The 21,665-nt window shown below is 51.9% G+C and overlaps 2 protein-coding genes and 1 pseudogene across 3 annotated transcripts in view; all 3 read left to right on the forward strand.

Annotated features, from left to right (window-relative positions):
• The window catches only part of LOC116887415, a 496,132-nt pseudogene that overhangs the window by 321,627 nt on the left and 152,840 nt on the right, over positions 1 to 21,665 (forward strand).
• LOC116887417 (RT1 class I histocompatibility antigen, AA alpha chain-like) overlaps positions 1 to 21,665 on the forward strand; it is a 431,868-nt gene that overhangs the window by 307,206 nt on the left and 102,997 nt on the right. The window lies entirely within an intron of this gene.
• Brd2 (bromodomain containing 2) lies at positions 2,925 to 11,671 on the forward strand. Of its 2 annotated transcripts, XM_032888998.1 has the most exons (14): positions 2,927 to 3,505; positions 3,868 to 5,169; positions 6,491 to 6,794; positions 7,025 to 7,116; positions 7,364 to 7,501; positions 7,883 to 8,021; positions 8,120 to 8,334; positions 8,433 to 8,807; positions 9,212 to 9,340; positions 9,503 to 9,748; positions 9,848 to 10,110; positions 10,201 to 10,505; positions 10,715 to 10,837; positions 10,986 to 11,671. In XM_032888998.1, exons 5-14 carry the CDS (start codon positions 7,391 to 7,393, stop codon positions 11,117 to 11,119), a joined length of 2,040 nt encoding a protein of 679 aa, XP_032744889.1. In that variant the 5' UTR covers positions 2,927 to 3,505; positions 3,868 to 5,169; positions 6,491 to 6,794; positions 7,025 to 7,116; positions 7,364 to 7,390; the 3' UTR covers positions 11,120 to 11,671. The 2 variants fall into 2 exon arrangements, with proteins under 2 accessions (XP_032744888.1, XP_032744889.1); XM_032888997.1 differs by lacking the exon at positions 7,025 to 7,116 and having other exon boundaries at positions 2,925 to 3,505.

Raw genomic sequence — 21,665 nt, forward strand, 5'->3', positions numbered from 1 at the left:
CCTGGGGTGGTCAGCTACGAGGTTCTGGTAAGGAGGGTGGTGAGGAGGTCACGCCTCAGAGCTGAATGAAGTGAGAAGCAAAGAGAGCTGGGAGGGGACAAGTAGGGAGCATCGTGTAAGTCCAGGCCCTTGTTGTGCAAGGGAGTTGAGAAAACCGGGGAGTACTCACTGACAGGGTAGATACCAAATAGGGTTTTCTTTTTGGCTAGGAGAGCAAATGGATAACAGAGAAAGGTGACCAAGTCAAAAGCAATTTCCTTCAACAGAGAAGCCCCTGATAAAATAAGAGACGTACACACGGGGAAGACAGGTAGATGGTCGTCTGGGGGAAGAGTGTAAATCCAGACCATACTTTGAAAGACAAAGAAGACAGAGATAAACGCGAGTTCCACATTTTAAGTCAACTACATTGTGTTTTAAGTTGCCATCCAAAACTGTAATAGGATGGATTCAAGACTGAGAAACTGAAACTGGCTAAAACCGGCCACGGAAATTTAGAATATAGACAATGTCGGGGAAAGAACCAGGATGGAAAAAAAAACGGGAAAATCTCGCAGTGGGAGCCTTAGGTTAAAGGGTCTACCGGTACAAGATCAGGGAAAGAAATTGGCGGTAAACTTCGTAGAAGGCAGGCTTCGGGTATTTTCAAGTCTCAAAAGGGAAGAAGGCAGTTTGAGATTCGAGGAACCCCACAACTCCTTCGGATTAAAACGTCAAACCGAGCGTGCAACACCCAAACCGACCCTACCGCTCCAGGGAGGCTCGCCCTGCAAACCCACTATAGCAGCCAGGCCCCGCGTGCCTCCCGGGACCACAGCATGGGTACCCGCGGATCCTGGTCAGAAGGTGCCAGGCACCGCCTCAGACCGGAGCCGGAAGAACCTACTCCCGCCGCCTCGGAGGGGAGTCGGGGGCGGGGAGAAGCCGTCCGGGCAGAGGCCCGCGCGCTCCCGCCACACCCAGGGCGCGCCGCGGGTCGGCCCCCAGGCTCGGGGCAGACTGAACCTGCGCACCACGGCTCTCCGCGCGACCCGTGCCTCCCCTCCCCCAGGCCAGGCACACCCTTACGCATGCGCTCTGTGCATCTCGGGGCTGTGGCAGCCATGCTGAACCCGTACCGAGAGGCGAGTGGGGGGGACGGGGGCGACCACGGCCGCGCGGGAGGCCGGGGACTTGGCGAGGCAGCAGCCTTGGCGAGGTCTGGGGTCTCGGGACGCAGGTCTGAGCCGTGCAGCCCCTGTGACCCCGCACACCACCCTCGGCAGTGTTCGGAAACCTCGCCCTCGTGGCCGTGGGGGGAGCGGACACGTGACCCGGCCCAGCCAGTCCGAGGGCTGCTGACGTGGCCGCGCGGCCCCGATGCTTTCCCCCACCCCCAGCGGCTAGGGAAGGGAGGGGCTGGGGGCTACGCCCCCTCCCCCAACGCCTTCTTGGCTTCCGGGGGGGTTGACACCCCGGATTCCGTGCTCCCCCCCAGCCTGGCTGAGGGCGACTTTCGAGGGCCCCCCCCGTGGCTCCTGGATCCAGGTGAGCAGGGGCCCCTGGGGCGGGGACGCCGTGGGTCATTTAAATACATAAGTAAAGGTGGGGAGTGGGAAGAATTCTTGGGGTTCAGGAGGAAAATCCCAAGGGGGAAAGACTTGTCTTTCAAACACCTGACAGCCAATGGGAGTGTGGACTGGGGCCAGCCCGAGAGGGCCACTTGGGGGGGAGGGGAATGGCCAACCTCGTGCCTGCGTACCCACTGGAGGGCAAAGGGGCGAGGGTGGCGTGTGTCCCTTGCCATCGTCCCCTGGGGGGGGTACAGGAATCTGGAGCCAGGTGAGATGGCATCTTTTTGGCGGGCGAGGGAAGGGCGAGCCGGTGGGCCGAGTGGGAGTGTTGGTCGTGGGACGCGAGCGCTCTGGAGTTGGCAGCTCTGGTTGTGAACTGGTGTGGTTCCCTGGCGCCGACTCCCTGCCTCCCCAGGGACTCCGAAGGCGCGTCCCTGAGCTCCCTTTGTGTCAAGGGTAGCAGGCTCGTCGCCGTCACATGGCGTGCTGGAGGCTCTGCCTCGGCCCTATCGAGTTTGTGTGCTTTTTCACGAGGACCCGGCCTGTGAGGCCTGCTGTTCCCGGCTGCGTAGCCCCTCCGGGGTCTTAGCTGTTTATCTCTGCCCCGGGGTGGGGAGGGCTTACAGGCCGGGAGCCCAGGAGCGGCCTGCGAGCGCAATCCTGGCCTGAGGTGGGTGCTGGGAGGGGAGGGCGAGCGTGGTCCGAGGCAGGAGCTCGGCTGGGTCTCCCAGCCTCCAAGGTTTAGGGTTTCTCGCGGTGGCAAACTCTATTGGCGCCCTCCTCCCCTCCCCCTGCCTCCAACAGTTGCCTCCTTGTGTGCTGCGGGGGAGGGAACGGAAAGGAGGAAAGAGTTACTTTTCCAAATTACTAAGTAGCAGCAGCAGCAGCAGCCTCCCCTGTGACTCATGTGGGGGCAGGGAGGGCTGGGAATGACTGAGGCGCAGTGATTTTCCGGAATGCAGGGAAACGGGAGCCTCGACTGGCTGCCCTCTTTCTCTCTAAGGCCCAGCAGTTTCTCAGCTCCCCGAGTTGCCTCCCCGCCCCCACCCCCGACTGGGCTTCGGCCCTGACCCGCGAGGCCCAGGAGCAGAAAATCCAGTTTGGAGGCCGGGCCGCTAGGGGGAGGGGAGAGGCCTCTAAACTTGCTGTGTCATTGCCCTGCTTGCCGCAGCCACCCGGGCGGGGCCGCGCGCACTCGGGCGACCCGGGCCTGATCCCCGGCGGGGAGTGCGGGCAGGGTCTCTGCTTCCGAGGCGCACTTCCCCCTTGCGGGGTCTGCGCTAGTCTTGCGGTCCAGAAGACTCGGGAGCTTGGCCGCCATGTTAAGTGCAGTGACCCAGGTTCGAGGTCGAGGGCTAATGTGGAGGGAGGGTCGCCTGGTTGCAGTCCTAGGACCTAGATCAGTTGGAGATCTTACTTCGGGGGATGGTGAGCCCGCCTTACAGCCCCTCACCAGCTTTTAGCTTTCTCGCCCAGACGTGCACACAAGTCTTCCTAGCTACGAAAAGGGGAGTGGGGCGAGCAAGAATACCGTGTATTATGGTGGGAAGATGCTTTTACTTTCCTACGAGGGGGCAAACTCCAGAGTTGCTTTAGCCATCTGACCTTGAGAACTGGTTGGTTAGTCCTACATAAGCGGTGTTTCGAGAGTCCCAAGACAGACGAGGGGAGGGGGAGGGGGCGAGACAGCTCCCAAAATGGCTCCTGCCCCTCCTCGGAGGCGTCCGGCTACGGGGGGGAGGGGAGGGAGGAGGGCTGCAGAGCAGCGCCGCCGCCTCCTCGGCTCGCCCTCCTCCCTGGCGCTGACCGATGGAAGAGGCGCTCCGTGGGGAGGACTCCCGGCCCGATGGGGGCGGGGGGCGTCAGTTCGCCCACGCTGGGGCGAGATGGGGCCAAGGAGCCGCGCGCCGCGCCCGCTCTCCCCACCCTGACGCCGGAATAAGTTTGCAGAGGTAGGTTTTTCTAGGGTATGGGGACGCCTTTTGCGTTCGTGAGGCAGTTAAGTGCGCTAGAAGCTGAAGGTACGGGTGGGCAGGGTAAGGGCCCCGGGGACTCGTTAGATGTGAAGCACTTGGGGCGACCTCGCATCTTGAGAGTTGAGGGTTTTTAAAGCAGCGCGTGGCCTTGGTTGTTTGACTGCATTGGTTAGGGGAAGGCACAGTTAGTCTTGGAACTCTATAATCCAGAGTCACGTGTTGGGTCATGAAGCCCAGCAATGTTAGATTGCGTCGCGGGGATACTGGGGAGCGCTCGGAGGCCTCTGCCCAAGAGCAGGCCGCGGCTTCTAAGATGGCGCCTGTCTTCCTTGTTTCAGATTCTCCACTGCGGCGGCATCGCAGCCAAGAGCTTTTTGCCGGCCCCGCCCGCGCAGCCCATCCCACTCTGCACCCCGCCCGCGCCGCCAATGGAGAAGCTGAGAATGGCGCGGCCAGCCCGCCGCGGGCGATCGGCGGCGACTCGGTGCCTGCAAGCCCCGGAGGGCTCCGTCAGACCTGGAGGTGGGGACGACGTGTTGCAGGCCCCGGGGAGATGGCGCCTACACGCCACCATTCGGCCTGCATCTCTCCCAGGGCTCGCCAAGCCACGGCGCATCCAATTGGCTCGGAGACATGGCGGAGTGCCTCTTCGCCTTGGCTCTATGCGGCACTCTCCGGCCGGGTAATCGACGCCTTGGAACTGGAGTTTGTGACGTCATCCTTCAAGCGGACCAATAGGAAAGGCTCCCGCGAAGAGGCGGTCCTGCCTTCTCCCCTTGGCTTCTTCGGGCGCGTGAGCGGGCGAGCACGCGCAGAGGGGGCGGGGGAGCTCGCGAGCAGGGTGGCGCGCATGAGCAGCGAAGCTCCGCCCCTCCGGCTATATATAAAGCGCTGGCGCGGGGCTCGGCGGCGCCATTTCGCGCTGGAGTGGAGCAGCCTCTAGGACGAGCTGGAGGATTGTGCCTACTGACCCAGAGTCTTGGAGCCTCCGCGGGCCGCCAGTACAATCCACGTCCATCCGCTCGGAAATGGCCTTCGTCCCGGCCCGTGACCGCTCCCGGCGGACAGTGCAGACCCCATAGAAGCCCCCGAGGCTCCCCTTTCTCGGGCCCCGCCCAGTCCTCGGAGTCTGTCCACCCCTCTACTCCGCCCTCAAGAGGATTTCAAAGATGGAGGCGGCGGCTCTCTGAAACCCCTGTTTGGTGCTCATCCGCCTCCATCGGAGGTCTGACGGGGCTCTTACCAACCCGCGGCGGCCGCGGCAGGAAGAGGGGACCCCTGTCGACCGGCGGCGGGCCCAATTGACGGCGGTGTCCAGTTTCGGGGACTGTCGAGCTTGCAGACTACGCTCTCTTGTGGTTCGCCGGCCGGCAGAGGCCGCCGCCATTTTCCCGCTGTCGCCGCCTGCGGAGCGCGCCAAGCTGCCGGAGTTGTGCGGAGGACGGCGCAGGAGACAGCGTTCGCGCCGGTCCCGCAGCGAGGCTGTCGCCTGGAGGGCCAAGGGCAGCGGCCTTCCCCCCACGTCCCGGGTTATGCTGGGCCCGGCGGTGAGGGGAGCCGAGGCCACCCGGACTTCACGCAGCTGAGCGGCGACGGCGGTTCCCTGAGGTCAAGATGCTGCAAAACGTGACTCCCCACAAGTACGTCTCCGCCACCCGTGTGTGGGAGGGGGGTTGGGGGGCGGCGTTCCGGGGAGCGGCGGGCGAGGCGCGCTTCCGCGCCGCAGCTGTTGACGCGAGCTCGCGGAGGGGGCTGCGACGGTTTTGAAGCGGTGGCGGCGGCCCAGGTACTGCGTCTGAGCAGCCTGTCAGTTTCGCGCTACCGCGACGCGGAGGCCCATCCGGCCAGGACGAGCTGGACCGCAGGGTGGTGGGGGTGTGTGCGCAGTTCCAGCCTTGATTTGTCAGCGTGCTTGTGGGGGATTTCGGCTACTTCAGTGCCCGTAGAGTTGCCATGGTGACAGCAGGGTTTTGCTAGGGGGTATTCCCGCAGGGTGGAGGGATCCATCGCGCCCAAGACTAGGTTGCTTCCACATATAGGTTTGGGCTGCTGTCGAAGGTCCACTTGCCCTCGGTGGTGGGTGTGTTTGGGTAGCTTTGAGCTCGACCGGTGGGAAGGAGGGTGGGTCCAAGACTCGGGCTCAGCTCACTGCAGATGTAAACAATGAGACCTGGTCTGGTGTCTTAGCCATTAGGAAACACATGGTCTGGACTGACCACGGGGAGCCCGTGTGTTGATGGGAGCCTCTGTTGGTAGCGGTAGCCTTTGGTCTGAGCTGCAGTGGGGGTCGTTGGGGACACTTTTGTAGGGGGGCAGGCATGCTCTATCGAAATTGGCTTGCTGGAGCTGACCTTGACTGCAGGGTGCTTTTTGTTGTGCCTTTTGAAAGAGACTTGTTTTGTTGGTACTTTTTGGAGGTCTGGCAGTTACTATGGAAGGATGTCTGACGAGTGTTTCCTTGCATTTTAAGTTGGGGTTGAGAGGTGGTTTCTTTTGTCTGGTTCTTACTGTGGTCTTGAAACCCCCCAGAGATTGTAAAAGATGGCACAATGAATTCTTTTAGGTGTGTCGGTCTTTATGAGGTTTATTCTCCCCTTTTCACTGGCTTCTCTGTCTGAACCACCATGGCAACCATTAAGTCCCTAGTGAGAGGATGAAGCTTCACTTTCTTAGCTCCACCCATTTTGCTTCAGATTCCCCTCCACAAGGCTGAAGTTGGTGTGACATTGGTTTTGCATTTATTTTAATCAAGCAGCTTGTCAAACTCGGTGTAAGCTAGATAGCGGCGATGGGCAAAAACTATTGTTGCCTTTAGTTGACCCCTGGTTGCAATTCACTTCACTGTGGACCTTGTGCAGCCCAAGCCTGACTATAATTTATAGGGTTGCATGGTGCAAGTTAGCAAGATTTCTTGATCTTTCATGTTATTACCACATCTAATTCTGCTTCCCCTTTTTGCAGGCTCCCTGGGGAAGGGAATGCAGGGTTACTGGGGCTGGGCCCAGAGGCAGCAGCACCAGGGAAAAGGATTCGAAAGCCTTCGCTGTTGTATGAGGGATTCGAGAGCCCCACAATGGCTTCTGTACCAGCTTTACAACTGGCCCCTGCCAACCCACCCCCTCCTGAGGTGTCCAATCCCAAAAAGCCAGGACGAGTAACAAACCAACTGCAGTACCTGCACAAGGTAGTAATGAAGGCTCTGTGGAAGCATCAGTTTGCATGGCCATTCCGGCAGCCTGTGGACGCTGTGAAGCTGGGTCTGCCGGTGAGTAAGAGTCTGGACTGGGGGCAGGTATGGGAATGAACTGGAATGTGTGAGTGGGGGGTGGGCTACGTAGTATAGGTGCTGCGGCCCCTAGGGAGTCCCGTTCTCTTTGAGCAAATAGCCACCAGCGTTCTGGATTCTTGGTCCTTTGTGCTTGTTATCTCTCTCTTGGCATTTCTCATCTTGCCTCCATGTGTCCCTTAACTTTGTGCCCTGGCTCCATTTTACAGATTCCCACCCCTGGTTGGGAGAGGACCACGGTGGCCAAAATTCTTAGCTTCTTCCTTTCCCTCATGCAGCCCATGGATAGCCATCCCCAGAGGTAATGTCACAGGATGGGAAGCTTCCCAAGTGGGTGGGAGCTGGGTGGCTAGTGAAAAGGTATCAGGGACCTCCTAGTGGGAGTTAAACATCTAATTTTTCTAGCCCATAGTTTATTTGGGGCCGCAGTGTGGGCAGTACTCCTTAATGGCTAGGGTGTGCGTGTGGGTGTATGTATCTTTTTCCTGTTGGTAGTTGCCCTAGAATAGACAGTTCCTGTGGCTCTGACCTAGGATATCTTTCTTTAGGATTATCACAAAATTATCAAACAGCCCATGGACATGGGAACTATCAAGAGGAGACTTGAAAACAATTACTACTGGGCTGCCTCAGAATGTATGCAGGATTTTAACACCATGTTTACCAACTGTTATATTTACAACAAGGTAAGTTTATGTAGCAGCTGCTGAAAGGCAGTAGTACTCTGGTTCTTGGTCCCAACACTGCTGGAAATGCTATCAACTAGTCAAGGTCTAAGAAGGCCTGACCTCCAAATGCTGCTGTGTTAGATGTGGCTTCAGTGTTCCTATAATTAACAGTTACTTAAGTAGAACACGTTTCATATTTGGGGATGGTGGCCCTGTTTCTCAGAAAGCTCCAGAGACCTGAGAAAAGCGGGATCTGTAACTCACCAGCTCTCCTCGTGTGGTTTCAGGTGGTGGGAGTTAGTTTGATGTGATGACCTTAAATACTAGTGAGGGCTGTGATGCCTGGGTTTGGGAATTCTTATGCCAGCAATTGAACCTTTCTTGTGCTTGTTCCTGTAGCCCACGGATGATATTGTCCTAATGGCACAGACACTGGAAAAGATCTTCTTACAGAAAGTGGCATCGATGCCACAAGAGGAGCAAGAGCTGGTGGTGACTATCCCTAAGAACAGCCATAAGAAGGGGGCCAAGTTAGCAGGTAGGAAGTGGGAACCTAAAGACGGGAAAGCTGTTCGGGTGACCTGCAGATGAGGGTGAACAAAAAACTAAAACTTGTTTTCTGTTACTGTTTTGTAGCACTCCAGGGCAGTATTACCAGTGCCCATCAGGTGCCTGCTGTCTCTTCTGTGTCGCATACAGCCCTATATACACCACCACCTGAAATACCTACCACTGTCCTCAACATTCCCCACCCATCAGTCATCTCGTCTCCCCTTCTAAAGTCCCTGCATTCTGCTGGGCCCCCACTCCTTGCTGTATCAGCAGCTCCTCCAGCTCAGCCCCTTGCCAAGGTACGCATCAGTAGATCGGTTGTGCAGGGTGACTAGGAGGAAGAGGTGCGAAAGAAATGGACCTGGAATGACTGATCCCCTCCATCTTTCTACTACAGAAAAAAGGCGTTAAACGGAAAGCAGATACTACCACCCCTACACCTACAGCCATCCTGGCTCCCGGTTCCCCAGCTAGTCCTCCTGGCAGTCTTGAGCCAAAGGCAGCACGGCTCCCTCCTATGCGCAGAGAGAGTGGCCGCCCAATCAAGCCCCCACGAAAAGACTTGCCTGACTCGCAACAGCAACACCAGAGCTCTAAGAAAGGAAAGCTGTCAGAACAGTTAAAACACTGCAATGGCATCCTGAAGGAGCTGCTCTCTAAGAAGCATGCTGCCTATGCCTGGCCTTTCTATAAACCAGTGGACGCTTCTGCTCTTGGCCTTCATGACTACCATGACATCATTAAGCACCCCATGGACCTCAGCACTGTCAAGGTACCCACTGCATGGGGCAGATGGGATGCTTGGGCAGTGGTTGGAGCCTAGGGACCAATAGAGCAATCCACCTCTCCTTATGGGAACATGGTGGTTTTTCATTCTGTGTGTCTTAAAAAGTTGTACAAGGTCACATGCTTGGCTTTTCACAGTAGGGATAAGAGTCGGGTTAGGGAAATGTGATGATGGGAGGAGATGGCCTTGGTCACTTAGAAATGTTTTCTTCTAGACATAGATATTTCTTCAAACCTACCCCAAATCCTTGGACTTCAAACTTGAGCCCCAGGGCACAGATCCTTAAGGTCATCCCCACTTGTTTCAAGAGAGGGCTGCTCTTTGAGTCGGGTTGGCAGGGAAAGATGAGAGACTGCCTGTGCAGCTTCTCATGCTGCCTCCTTCTGCAGCGGAAGATGGAGAACCGCGATTACCGGGATGCACAGGAGTTTGCTGCTGATGTACGGCTCATGTTCTCCAACTGCTATAAGTACAATCCTCCAGACCACGATGTCGTGGCTATGGCCCGGAAGTTACAGGTGAGTGTGAAGGTTGGGGTTTACTCCACTGCTTATAGGGAGAGGTTTATTTAGGTTTTGCTGTGCAGTTAAAACTTGTAAAATTTAATTCTTTTATCAAGTTGGAGCTAGTGTGCTGGGTGCTGGGCATTAAACAGTTTTTGAGTCTGCCTGTCTTTTTAGGATGTGTTTGAGTTCCGCTATGCCAAGATGCCAGATGAGCCACTGGAACCAGGACCTTTACCTGTCTCTACTGCCTTGCCTCCCGGGTTGGCCAAATCCTCTTCAGAGTCCTCCAGTGAGGAAAGTAGCAGTGAGAGCTCCTCTGAGGAAGAGGAGGAAGAGGATGAGGAAGATGAGGAGGAGGAGAGTGAAAGCTCAGACTCCGAGGAAGAAAGGGCTCATCGCCTGGCAGAGCTGCAAGAGCAGGTAAGTCATCACGTTGTGGTCTTCAATTGGGCGAGAGCTTAGACTGTGTTGATCTCAATTGTTTCTTGGTTTTAATTATTTCACCTTTCTCGTGTGTAGCTTCGGGCAGTTCATGAACAACTGGCTGCCCTATCCCAGGGCCCAATATCTAAACCCAAGCGGAAGAGAGAGAAAAAGGAAAAAAAAAAGAAACGGAAGGCAGAGAAACATCGTGGCCGAATTGGGATTGATGAAGATGATAAGGGGCCTAGGGCCCCTCGCCCACTGCAGCCCAAGAAATCTAAGAAAGCAGGTGGTGGGGGTAGCAATGCTACTACACTCAGCCATCCTGGCTTCGGGACTTCTGCAGGAAGTAGCAACAAGTAAGGATTTAAGATTGTGTCTCAGTGTATTGTATAAGCCAGCTTCTGCGTGGTGGAAACTCATTACTGACAATTTCCCATTGCCCATAGGCTGCCTAAAAAGGCTCAGAAGACTGCCCCACCTGTCCTTCCCACTGGCTATGATTCGGAGGAGGAGGAAGAAAGCAGGCCCATGAGTTATGATGAAAAGAGACAGCTAAGCCTGGATATCAATAAGTTACCTGGGGAAAAGCTGGGTCGAGTTGTACATATCATCCAAGCCAGAGAGCCTTCTCTACGTGATTCAAATCCAGAAGAAATTGAGATTGATTTTGAAACACTCAAGCCGTCCACACTTAGGGAGCTTGAACGATACGTTTTATCCTGCCTTCGAAAGAAACCCCGGAAGCCCTATAGTGAGTATCAGATTATATCCATCAGTTAACACTGCTCCACAGGTATTGAGGGCAGCAAGGGTGTGGGGGTCTGGTGTGTGCATGCATGTGTATTTTTGGCAGGCAGCATCCCAAATGAATGGGCTGCTTCGTTTAGAAAAGGAAGTTGGCAACTCTGGAAAGACTTAGGCAGTAAAGTGAATCCTGATTTATTTTTTTTTTTCCTCCAGCTATTAGAAAACCTGTGGGGAAAACAAAGGAGGAACTGGCTTTGGAGAAGAAGCGGGAACTAGAGAAGCGACTGCAGGATGTCAGTGGACAGCTCAACTCCACCAAAAAACCCCCCAAGAAAGGTATCTTGGACCCCTGTGAATGTATTCACCCTTCCTCTCCTTTAAGTTGAATACAGGACTTGAACTGAGAGCTAGCCCTTGTGACTAGTAGGCAAGTGTTCTGTTGACAAATGAAAATGTCACATCTACCTTTAACTTTGCCTTACAGCGAGTGAGAAGACAGAGTCATCTGCACAGCAAGTGGCAGTGTCCCGTCTCAGTGCTTCTAGTTCCAGCTCAGACTCCAGCTCCTCCTCCTCGTCCTCATCTTCTTCAGACACCAGCGATTCAGACTCGGGCTAAGGGCCAGGCCAGATGGGGCAGGAAGGCTCCGCAGGACCGGACCCCTGTACCACCCTTCCCCACTTTTCCCTTGCTGTGACACTTCTTCATCTCACCCCTCCATAGGAGAGCTGGCTCTGCAGTGGGGAGGAATGCAGGGACACGGACAAAATAAGATTGAATTCCTAGCCCTGTCGGGTGTGATGTCCCTGTTGAGGATGATGGGGGTGGGGCAAGGGTATGGGTGGGTGTGGGCATATGCCTGGCACCAAGCCCCCTGAGCTGCAGCTGTCCTGTTCACTTCTAAGGGCCCTGTTTTGAGGTTTTAATTTATTTAAGCTAGGTGGTAAGGCTGGGGGTGTAGCGCCGTGGTCCACCCTCCAGCCTCCATGGGGAGGGAAGAAGAGGGAGCTCTTTTTGTTTTTTTACATTGACTTTTTTTTCTACTCTTCCCTTTTACTTCCACTCCATTTGGGGCCTGGGGATTTTAGTCACCTCTCCAGTTGGCCCCCAGACTGTCTTTTCTTTCTTGATTCTAACTTGTAAATAAAGAAAATATTATTGAAGTTTTGAGTTGGTTTTCTTAGTGAGATTTGTTTCTGTGTTCAAGGTGATTCAAAAGAAATAAGATTGTTTTGAGCATTACTGACTGGGTCAACTATTTAGTGCTGGGTTGGGTGGGGACTGCTCTGCTCGATGCAGTGCTGGGCATCCACCATTAGCCGTACCCTCACTTGGCCCCTAGGTCTATATTTAGAGGCTAAGAATTGAGCCCAGAGCCTTAAACATGCTGGACAAGGACTGCTGTCTAGGTGGTTCTAAGCATTTGCTGTGCTACTGAATATGTGCTGGTGACTAGGTGAGTGGATGGCTTAGCAGGTCGAGTTTCAACTAGGTTATAAGGCATGTCTTATGTTTCAAGTCCATAGCTCTATGATGTATGGACATGAGGCTTTATATGGGGCAGGGAGCATAGTGTACAAAAGGAAATGGAGCAGAGGCTAAGGAGTGTCCAAAGTAGTGATAGCTAATTCTGCCACAAGTGAGCAAAGTATACCTGAAGGCAGAGTAAGTGATGAGGAAGACTGTTGTAGCTGTCCTGAAACAGCTTACAGACATCCAGAGGGTGGTTTTCCTGTGCAGGAAAGAACTAAACTGGTGAGTTCTAGACCTAAGAACAAGTCTAGAGAATTTCCCTGGGTTGTGACTGGGGTTTAACAACTGAAGGTAAATGGAATGGAGCAAAGGTAAGGTTTAACCCCACAGCTCTGCTCATAGACTAAGCTAGGTTCACTTCAAGCATAATCTAGAACACATGGACAACAGCCTTAAAGCAGTTTGAAAGGAGGCCCGGGCTGTCATCCATGGATTGCAAAACGGGTCTCTAAACCTGTGCTGCACTCTGGTCAGTGTATCTCCTGAGTAACATCCCTCCCCAACTGGTCAAAAAGGCATTTTATTACGTGTAGGGTCTTCATCTTGGTTTCTAAAGCACTTTGATAGGTAAGCAGGCTGGGGTTGATAGACACTGAGTATTTCCTTCTGTGCTGGTTTGGAGTTGTAATTCCCATAGCGGTTGCTTCTCTGCTCGGGTCAGCCTGGCACTGGGAAGGAGCTAGTACCTGCTGTCTACCCAGTCCAGCCCTCATGGTCCAGATTGGAAAACTCCCAGGACAAGCACCAGGGCTGTTTGGAACTGCTGGTGCAGTGGAGACCAAAGGGTAGGTTGGCCTGAAGGATCAGTGGCTCTGAGGGTGGCCAAGGTGTGGGTGGAACTAGTCTTAAGGGCCCCACTTGCAAGGCCTGAATATTCCCTTCTAGTGCTGCTGGTCTATTCTGTGTACACAGGACAGTGCAACACACGATGTGACTGGAGTAAGGTTTCTGTGATCAGAAAAGGGGGAACTAGAGATGGCAGAACAGCTTGAGTAAAATCAGGCTGAAGCAGGAGAAAATGGAAGATCAGTGCTCGCCCACATTGCCTGAGTGGTAGCTCTATAAAGCAGGTATCTCAGCCAGGTTTATATTTTTTCTCCTGATAGTTCACGAGGAATTAGTGTGTGCCAAAAACGATTTGGTCGTTATGGTAACCTTAGATGAGGTATGCATTATAATAACCTCTCTTAATAGATGGGGGGGGGCAAGATGCAGCTTGCCGGAAGTCAACACTATTTGGGGGTAGGATTTTGACAAGGCAGAATTGGCTCCAGAATCTGTACCGTCTGCATTGGGCTTCCAAGGGCTTACTGCACTGAAAGTGAGCTGTGAGACCTGTAAGTGTCTGTAGTTACAGCTACTGGGGTCGAAGCAGCAGGTCGGGGCTAATTTCACTCCATTAAAACAGAAAGTATGTAGACTTTAAAAAAATTTTTTTTCCAGCAGTAGAAGGCTGGTCTGACTGAGGAGGGGCCACTGTGCTGGCATACACTGAGGTACTTACCCAAGACTGGGATTTTTGGTGCCATCTGTTGGTCATGCCTGTGACTTCCACTTGAATCTTCATTCATTTCCATGTTTTAGCAGGAGCCTTCACTCTTGTACTGTGGGGGATCATAGATAAGGCCTTAGGCTTTGTCCCTCATTGCTTGGGCCCTTGCTGGAGAGAGCTCAGCTTTGGTAAGATGTTCCTTGGAACACCTTATATAACTCTCACGGGATCACTGAGCAACTCTCCAGTCTGTCTTACAGGACTTTACAGTTCCTCTGCCTGACGCTAGTGTTCCCAGGGTTGCTAACGCTCAGCATGTCCAAAAAGGCCTGCTTTTCAAACATGTCCCTTGATGCATTGTACCCCCAGCCCTGGCCCTCACGTGGCTAGACCAGGTATCTTTGAGATACATCCCTAACCTAGCAAGTCACCTATGTAATAAGCATTCCCACGTGCTTACTTACCCGCTACGTACATGAGCACCTCTACAGTCAGTTGTTAATCCTAGAGCCCGGTATTCATCGTGTGAGCTACAGCCTAGTGACCCTGCCTTGTTTTCTCCCTTGTTCCCCGGTCAGGCTGGGCCTCGCCCATCTAAGTTGTCACTCAGCCCTTACCTCCCAAGGAAGACCACAGTGTGACAAGTGCAAGTGGAGGATCACATGTGACCCAAGTATAAGAAGAGTAAGATCATGTGCTTGCCAAGTGTAAGTGTAGGATCACACATGTGTGCCAAGTGCAAGTGAAAACCACTCGTGTGCCGCTCGGTCCTCCATTCCTGATTTGAGAAAGTGTACTGCTGCCCACCGTCCATGCTTTCCATCTTCTAGTTGTACCTGTGGTTAACGCTCCTTGCCTCTCCCACAAATCCTTGATGTCTGACCTACAACCTAGTCCTGAGAACTCTCTAAGCTTCTGTGTACTCTGGACTTTTGCTCTGGACCCGTTTTCACCAAGTGACCGTCGTCACAAAGCTCATCGCCTGCCTCTTGGGCTAACTCAGCACTTACTCTCTCAGCGCCGCAGAACTCGACTGTGATTTCCCCATTGTCTTCAGCTGAGTGTCCCAGAGAAAACTCAGGGCGGGAAAGAACGAGCAACCCAGGCGGCTTCACGGAACAGCTGGGGAAGCGGAGGGCCGGGGCAGCCAAGGCTGCTGTGGGCAGCACAAAGGCAGCTGCCCGGAACATTAGAGTGCACTGCAATCTAAACAAAGGGTGTGCATTGTCCAGGAAGCTGAGAGGAAGTGCAAGCAGAGAAAGAGGTCTAGCAGCGCGCTGTTGTTGCTAGGTATCTTGTAGGAGAAAAGCAGCCCCAGTTTGTTCCGAAGTAGGCTCTTCCCACAGTTCCCAGGCTGGCTCTGAACTTCCTGTGATTTCTCCACTACTTCCGCCTCCCCGAGCAGCTGGGTTTACAGACCTGCCTGCCAGGCATGTGACTGATTTCAAAGTTATGCTCTGTATCAGAGCTTCTGGTGATGCCCTGGAGATATGAGCAAACACCTCAGATGATGGCCCCCCCGGAAACCCCGCCCCAAGGAGTCAGGGTGGGGGCGGGGCTCGTGGGGGGATAGAGATACACACAGGTCTGTCTACATTTTTAAATTTAAGAGGACACACGTGTGTGTGTGTGTGTGTGTGTGTGTGTGTGTGATGGTGATTGTGGAAGTTGAAGACAACTTTCAGGAATCAGTTTTTCCACATGTGAGTCCTAGAGTAAGGATACCAGATTTGGCTGCCGGAGGTTTTACCTGGCCTTCCGTCCCACTATCCCCCCTCCTTTTTTTAGATTTATTTATTTATTTATTTATTTATTTATTTATTTATTTATTATGAATACACTGTAGCTGTCTTCAGACACACCAGAAGAGGGCATCAGATCTCATTACAGATGGTTGTGAGCCACCAAGTGGTTGCTGGGATTTGAACTCAGGACCTCTGGAAGAGCAGTCAGTGCTCTAACCACTTAGCCACCTCTCCAGCCCACCTCCGTCCCTTTTAAATACAGAATCTGCCAAAGACTGTTGCGTACTGCCAGAATGTGTCACAAAGCCCAATTGAATGAGTGTAGCTTAGGAAGGGGAGGCACAAACAGAATGAGGTTGTCCTCCCAACATGGGGAAGGGGAGACCACACCACTGTTGGATTCAGCTCAGCTGCAGGACAAGCTGGGCTGAGGGGAAATTCTCCTTTGGGATTGAGGTATGAAGTTCTAGTAACATTTTTGGGGGAGGAACATTTTTGCCTTTGCTGTTGTTTTTTTGTTAATCTTGATGATTTTTCTAATTGGAAAAGGAGTTAGGCCGGACAGTGGTGTGCACACCTTTGATCCTAGCACTAGGGCGGCAGAGCCAAGCAGATCTCTGTAGGTTCAAGGCCAGCTAATTCCAGGACAACCAAAGCTACACAAAGAAATCCTGTCTAAGAAAAGAAAGAGGAGAGGGAGGGGGAGGGGGAGAGGGGGAAGGAGGAGAAACAGAAGCTGGTTGCAGGAAAAGGATTTCATGTGCATATTTAATAACTAGTGGAAGAAATTAAAGGCAAGAGAATTAAAAAAAAATAGCTAAAAGTCAACACAGTATGCCCCTCCCCAAATTACCTATTCACAATAGCGGTCCCTAATGAGATCTACTTACATAAAGTTTCAGAAAGAATTCAAAATGGTTATAAATCCATTTGGGGAGGCTAAGCTCAAATGCAGGTGACAGCAGATGCTGTCGAGGATGTGGAGAAAGAGGAATGTTCCTCCATTGCTGGTAGGGACTGCAAGCTGGTAAAACCACTTCAGAAATCAGTCTGGTGGTTCGTCAGAAAATTGGAAATAGCACTACCTGAAGATCCAGCTATACCACTCTTGGGCATATACCCAAAAGATGCTCCAACATATAACAAAGATGCATGCTCCACTGTGTTCATAGCAGCCTCATTTATAATAGACAGAAGCTGGAAACAACCGAGATCCAGATCCCTCAATAGAAGAATGGATACATATACACAATGGAGTACTATGCAGCCATTAAAAGCAATGACTTCCTGAAATTCGCAGACAAATGGATGGAACTAGAAAATATCATCCTGAGTGAAGTAACCCAGACACAAAAGAACACACATGGTATGCACTCACTGATAAGTGGATATTAGCCCAAAAGCCCACAATGCCCACCATACAACCCACAGAACATAGGGAGCTCAGGAGGAGGGAAGACCAGGGTGTGAATGCTTCAGTCCTGCATGAGGGGGGAACAGGACGATTGTGGGAGGTGGAGGGAAAGGGGGACCAGGGAGGAAGAAAGGAGGGGGAGAAAGGAAGGGTGGCAACATCAGGATCTAGAGGAGATGGGAGAGAGGTACAGAGGGCCAGGAAATCTAATAAAACTATGGAGCGGGGGGATGAGGAACTGGGGGGGCAGCCACCAGAGGGTCCCAGACACCAGGGAAACATGAGGCTCCCAGGACCCAATGGGGATGACTTTAGCCAAAATATGCAGAGAAGGGGGAGGCAGATCCTGTAGAGACCCCCTCTAGCAGATAGGCACAGGCCCCAGTCAAGGGATGAATGGCACCACCCACCCATCTCAAAGTTTTTAACCCAGAAATGTTCCTGTCCAAAGGAAGAACAGGGACAAAAAAAAAAAAAAAAAAAAATGGAACAGAGACTGAAGGATGGGCCAACCAGGGACTGCCCTACCTGGGGATCCATCCTGTCTGCAGACACCAAACTCAGCACTGTTGCCGTGGTCATGAGGTGCTTGCTGACAGGAACCTGGTGTGACGGGCGGATCCTGACCAATGCAGATGTGGATGCTTGGAGCCAACCATCAGACTGAGTTCAGGGAACCTCGTGGGGGAGCTGGTGGGGGAGACTGGAGGAGCAGAAGGGGATTGCAACCCCGTTAGAAGAACAACATAGTCTGGCTGGACCACACAGTTCTCCCAGAGTCTAGACCACCAGCCAAGGAGTGTATCTGGAAGGACTCATGGCTCCAGATACATATGTAGCAGAGGATGGCCTTGCCTGACAGCAACGGGAGGGGAGGCCCTTGATCTTGGGGAGCCAGTGGAGGGGAGGGAGAGCACTCTCATACAGGGAAAAGGGTAGGGAGGGGGGCGGACGTGGGATGGGGATTGGTGGAGGGGAAACTGGGAAGTGGGATATCATTTGAGGTATAAAGGAATGGAATGATTAATACAAAAATAACCCACGCAGGGAACTTACAGCTCAGGAATGAACAGGCGAATGGATTCCAAGGGAACATAAACTACTGAATCAGGAAATTAGAACAACTCAACAGGGCTGGGGAGATGGCTCAGCGGTTAAGAGCACCGACTGCTCTTCCAGAGGTCCTGAGTTCAAATCCCAGCAACCACATGGTGGATCACAGCCATCTGTAATGGGATCTGATGCCCTCTTCTGGTGCGTCTGAAGACAGTGACAGTGTACTCGCATACATGAAATAAATAAATCTTAAAAGATTTATTTATTTATTATACATAAGTACACTGTAGCCCCAAAATAAATAAATCTTAAAAAAAAAAATCACCTGAGTAGGACAAGTGAGATCTTGGGACACCAGGAAAAGACCAGACCATGAACTGTGGACATAAAGGAGGAGAATTCCATGACAAAAGCATAGAAAGTATCTTCAGTAAAATCTTAAAAAAAAAAAAAAATCCAATTCTAGAGGGAAGAGACACCCCGTCCCATGATATACAGGAATGACAGAACCAACTAAAATAAAGGAAAGAAGAAAATCCGGTGGTGGTCAAATCACTGAATAGATCAAAGAACGAATATTGAAATCTGGAAGAGAGGAGGACCACCGTATCACGCGCCGTCAGCTAGCAGCAGACTTCTTTTCCAATGGAAACTGAAAGCCAGAACGCCTCGAGAGGGGAGTTTCGAGTTCCGAGAGACCGCAGCAGCCAACCTAGGCAACTACACCAAACAAAGCCATAACTGGGGGAAGAAATGAAACTTCCCCTGTCAAAAGCAGACTGAAGAACGTTATGACCGCACAGACAGCTCCACGGAGGGCGTTAGAGCACTGTGAACAGAAAAGGAGGGCATTGAAGAGACTTAAGGGGCAAATTAGGAAGACGCCCTGTGAGAACACGGCCCACAGAACCAACTCGGCAGGGCTCGCCCGTAGGGGCTCACGTAGACTGGGGCGACGCTCATGGACTCTGTGGGTCTGAGCCGGGCCCTCTGCATACATGGTTGGGTGGTGTTCTGGTGGAACCCCCTAATGCCAGAAGTGAGGGCATCTCTGACTTTTTTTGGGACTGTTTTCTTCCTACCGAGTTGCCTTGTTCAGCCTTGATAGGAGGGTTTGTGCCATGTTTGGTATGGAGGAGTAACAGATTTAGGGTTCGAGGGAGAGTAGAGGTCAAGAAAACTTCGGTTGGGATGTATTGTATGCAAATTAAATAAGATTTGGGGGGGGGGTGGAGAGATGGCTCAGTGGTTAGACCACTGTCTGCTCTTCCACAGGTCCTGAGATAAAATCCCAGCAACCGCATGGTGGCTCACAACCATCTGTAATGATATCTGATGCCCTCTTCTGGTGTGTCTGAAGACAGCGACAGTATATATAATAAATAAATAAATTTTTAAAAATGCCTATCTTTAAAAAAAAGATTTTTTTTAAAAAAGGAGATTCCTTAATAGTAGTACATGGGGATTGGGAAAACACCACACACTACAAAACCAGCAAAATGACAACTAGCACGTGCCTTTAAATAACTGGATGGTAGCGGTCTCAGTTCACCAATCAAAAGGCACAGACTTTGCAGAGGGAGAGCACAGGACCTCCTCCTCCATTGCTGCATGCAAGGAACACACTCCAGCATCAAGCAGGAAAGATGGGCATGGGTACCCCAAGCAAAGGGGTTCCTGCTCTGACATCTGACCAAACAAGACTCCGTACTAAACCCATTAGAAGGGATGAGGAAGATCACTTGGTGCTGATGCAAGGAACCATCCAGCAAGTGGGTATCCCAATTCTAAATGTGAAAAACAGAAGTACTCTCGGTTTCCTAAAACAAGTACTACCAAAAAAAAAAAAAAAAAAAAGTGGGTGACTTAAATACCCCACTGGCGACAAGGGACAGGTCATCCAGGCAAAAGAGTTGAAGGACAACTATAGAACACCCCACCCAAACACCACAGAACTCAATTCTTCTCAGAGTTGAAGGACAACTATAGAACACCCCACCCAAACACCACAGAACTCAATTCTTCTCAGCCGGCTACGCGACTTACTCTAAAGTAGAAAGTCTACACATGTACAGAGAAGCAAATCGTTTCCTGTTTACCATCTGTATTCTATTCTAGAAAGAAGTTAGAAATCAACCACAAGAAAAGCTTCAGAAAAAAAAAAAAAAAAAAAACAACTGGGAGAGTGGATGAGTAGGTCACTGAAGAAATGAAGAAAAAAATTAAAGTACTAGAACAGGAGAAAAAAAATGAAAACACAAAATTTTGGGTACCCGATGGAGGCCAGCCGGTTGGGAAGGTTTCCAATCTGCTTCCTGGTCCCAAGCAACATAATGAACCTTAAAACATTGGGAACCGGGGTTGGGGATTTAGCTCAGTGGTAGAGCGCTTGCCTATCGAGCCCAAGGCCCTGGGTTCAGTCCCCAAAAAAAGAAAAGAAAAAAAAAAATTGGGAAACAAGAGCCAACCAAATCCAAAGGTAGAGGAGAAACAAGCAGGAATGAAAACCGAAACAAAGAAACAAAGAGTTGGTTCTTTGAAAAGATAAACAAAATTGACGAACCGTTAGCCAGATTAAACAGAAGGAAGGAAAGTCCCTATTCAGTAAGCTTATAGGCGAAAGTGAAAGGTTTCAAGGGATGCCAACAACATTCAGAAAACCACCAAGACGGGAAAGATGTACTATACTTTAAAAAAGCTGTGTTCGGTCTGGAAATGGCCTCCCACGTCTTTGATACCAGGACATGAGAGGGGGAAGCAGGAGGATCTCTGAATTCCAGTTCAGAATGGTCTACCTGGAGAGTTCCAGGCCAACCAGAGATACACCGTGAGACCCAATCTCAGTAGAACAAACCTTCGTCTTCGTCTCAGACTCATAACTAGGATATGGCTCAGTAGGAGAAGGTCTGCTGCTCTTGCAATGACCCCCAGTGTAATTCCCAGCACCCACACTGGGCAGCTTGTAACTCTAGCTCCACAGGGCTCTGGCCTCTTTTGGTATTTATATACACTTGTATTTATATGCACGTACAATTTAAATAAATATCTACGGGTCTGGAGAGATGGCTCAGCAGTTAACAGCACTGTCTGCCTTTCCGTAAACTTAGGATTCAGTTCCCAGCACCCATATGGCAACTCCTAACCAATCCAGTCCCAGGGGATCTGACATGTTCTCTGTGGGCACCGGGAGGTTTCCTGGGGAGAGGGATAGGAGAACTTTTACGTGATATGAAAAGGGGGAAGTAATAGGTCTAAAAAGATTAAAATGAGAATGCGCGCAGGTGGGGGAGATGAGGGAAATGAGAAGACTTTACGGGTGGGGTGTGAGCCCGGCCGTAGGAAAGCAGAGACAGGTGGATCTCTGTGAGTTCAAGGCCAGCCTGGTCTATAAACCAAGTTCCAGGACAGGCAGGGCTACACGGAGAAACCCTGTCCCAAAAAACAAAAGTTAATAATAATAATAATAATAACAATTATAATAATAATACAATCACTTAATGAGCTGACTAGAAGATACAATTAATTTTTGAAGGGTTTGCATACCACTCAGGGATGAATGATGACACCCTCAGAAACCACAGATCTCTAAACCGAAATCCCATTGCTAAATGCGGGTTATCTCCCTGCGTGTTGCTGGCCAAGAAGCCCTGAGAAGCGCTCAAGAGAGGGCGGCGACTGTCATCGCTCTTAGCTCCTGTTCTATTTTTCTTCCTGTTGCTGTGATAAGACAAAGATCAAGAGCCACATGGGAAGGAGAGGCTTTGTTTCCGCTTGTACCCGAAGGCCACTGTCCGTCATGGAAGGGTGTAAGGACGGGAACTGAAGCCCGAGCTCCCAACTGAAACCATGGAAGCACGCTGCCTGCTGGCTCACAGCTCTCATGTAACTGCAACTGCCTCAGGATGGCCCTGTCCCAGGGGGCTG

This window comes from Rattus rattus, chromosome 18, assembly GCF_011064425.1.
Source record: "Rattus rattus isolate New Zealand chromosome 18, Rrattus_CSIRO_v1, whole genome shotgun sequence".
Classification (NCBI taxonomy): Eukaryota; Metazoa; Chordata; class Mammalia; order Rodentia; family Muridae; genus Rattus; species Rattus rattus.

Bases quoted from the DNA above. Each gene is read 5' to 3' on its own strand.
- Brd2 (XM_032888997.1), top strand. From the start codon at position 5,144: ATGCTGCAAAACGTGACTCCCCACAA. The intron at 6,795-7,363 runs GTGAGTAAGAGT...ATCTTTCTTTAG, and splicing joins CTGTGAAGCTGGGTCTGCCG to GATTATCACAAAATTATCAA. The intron at 8,022-8,119 runs GTAGGAAGTGGG...ACTGTTTTGTAG, and splicing joins GAAGGGGGCCAAGTTAGCAG to CACTCCAGGGCAGTATTACC.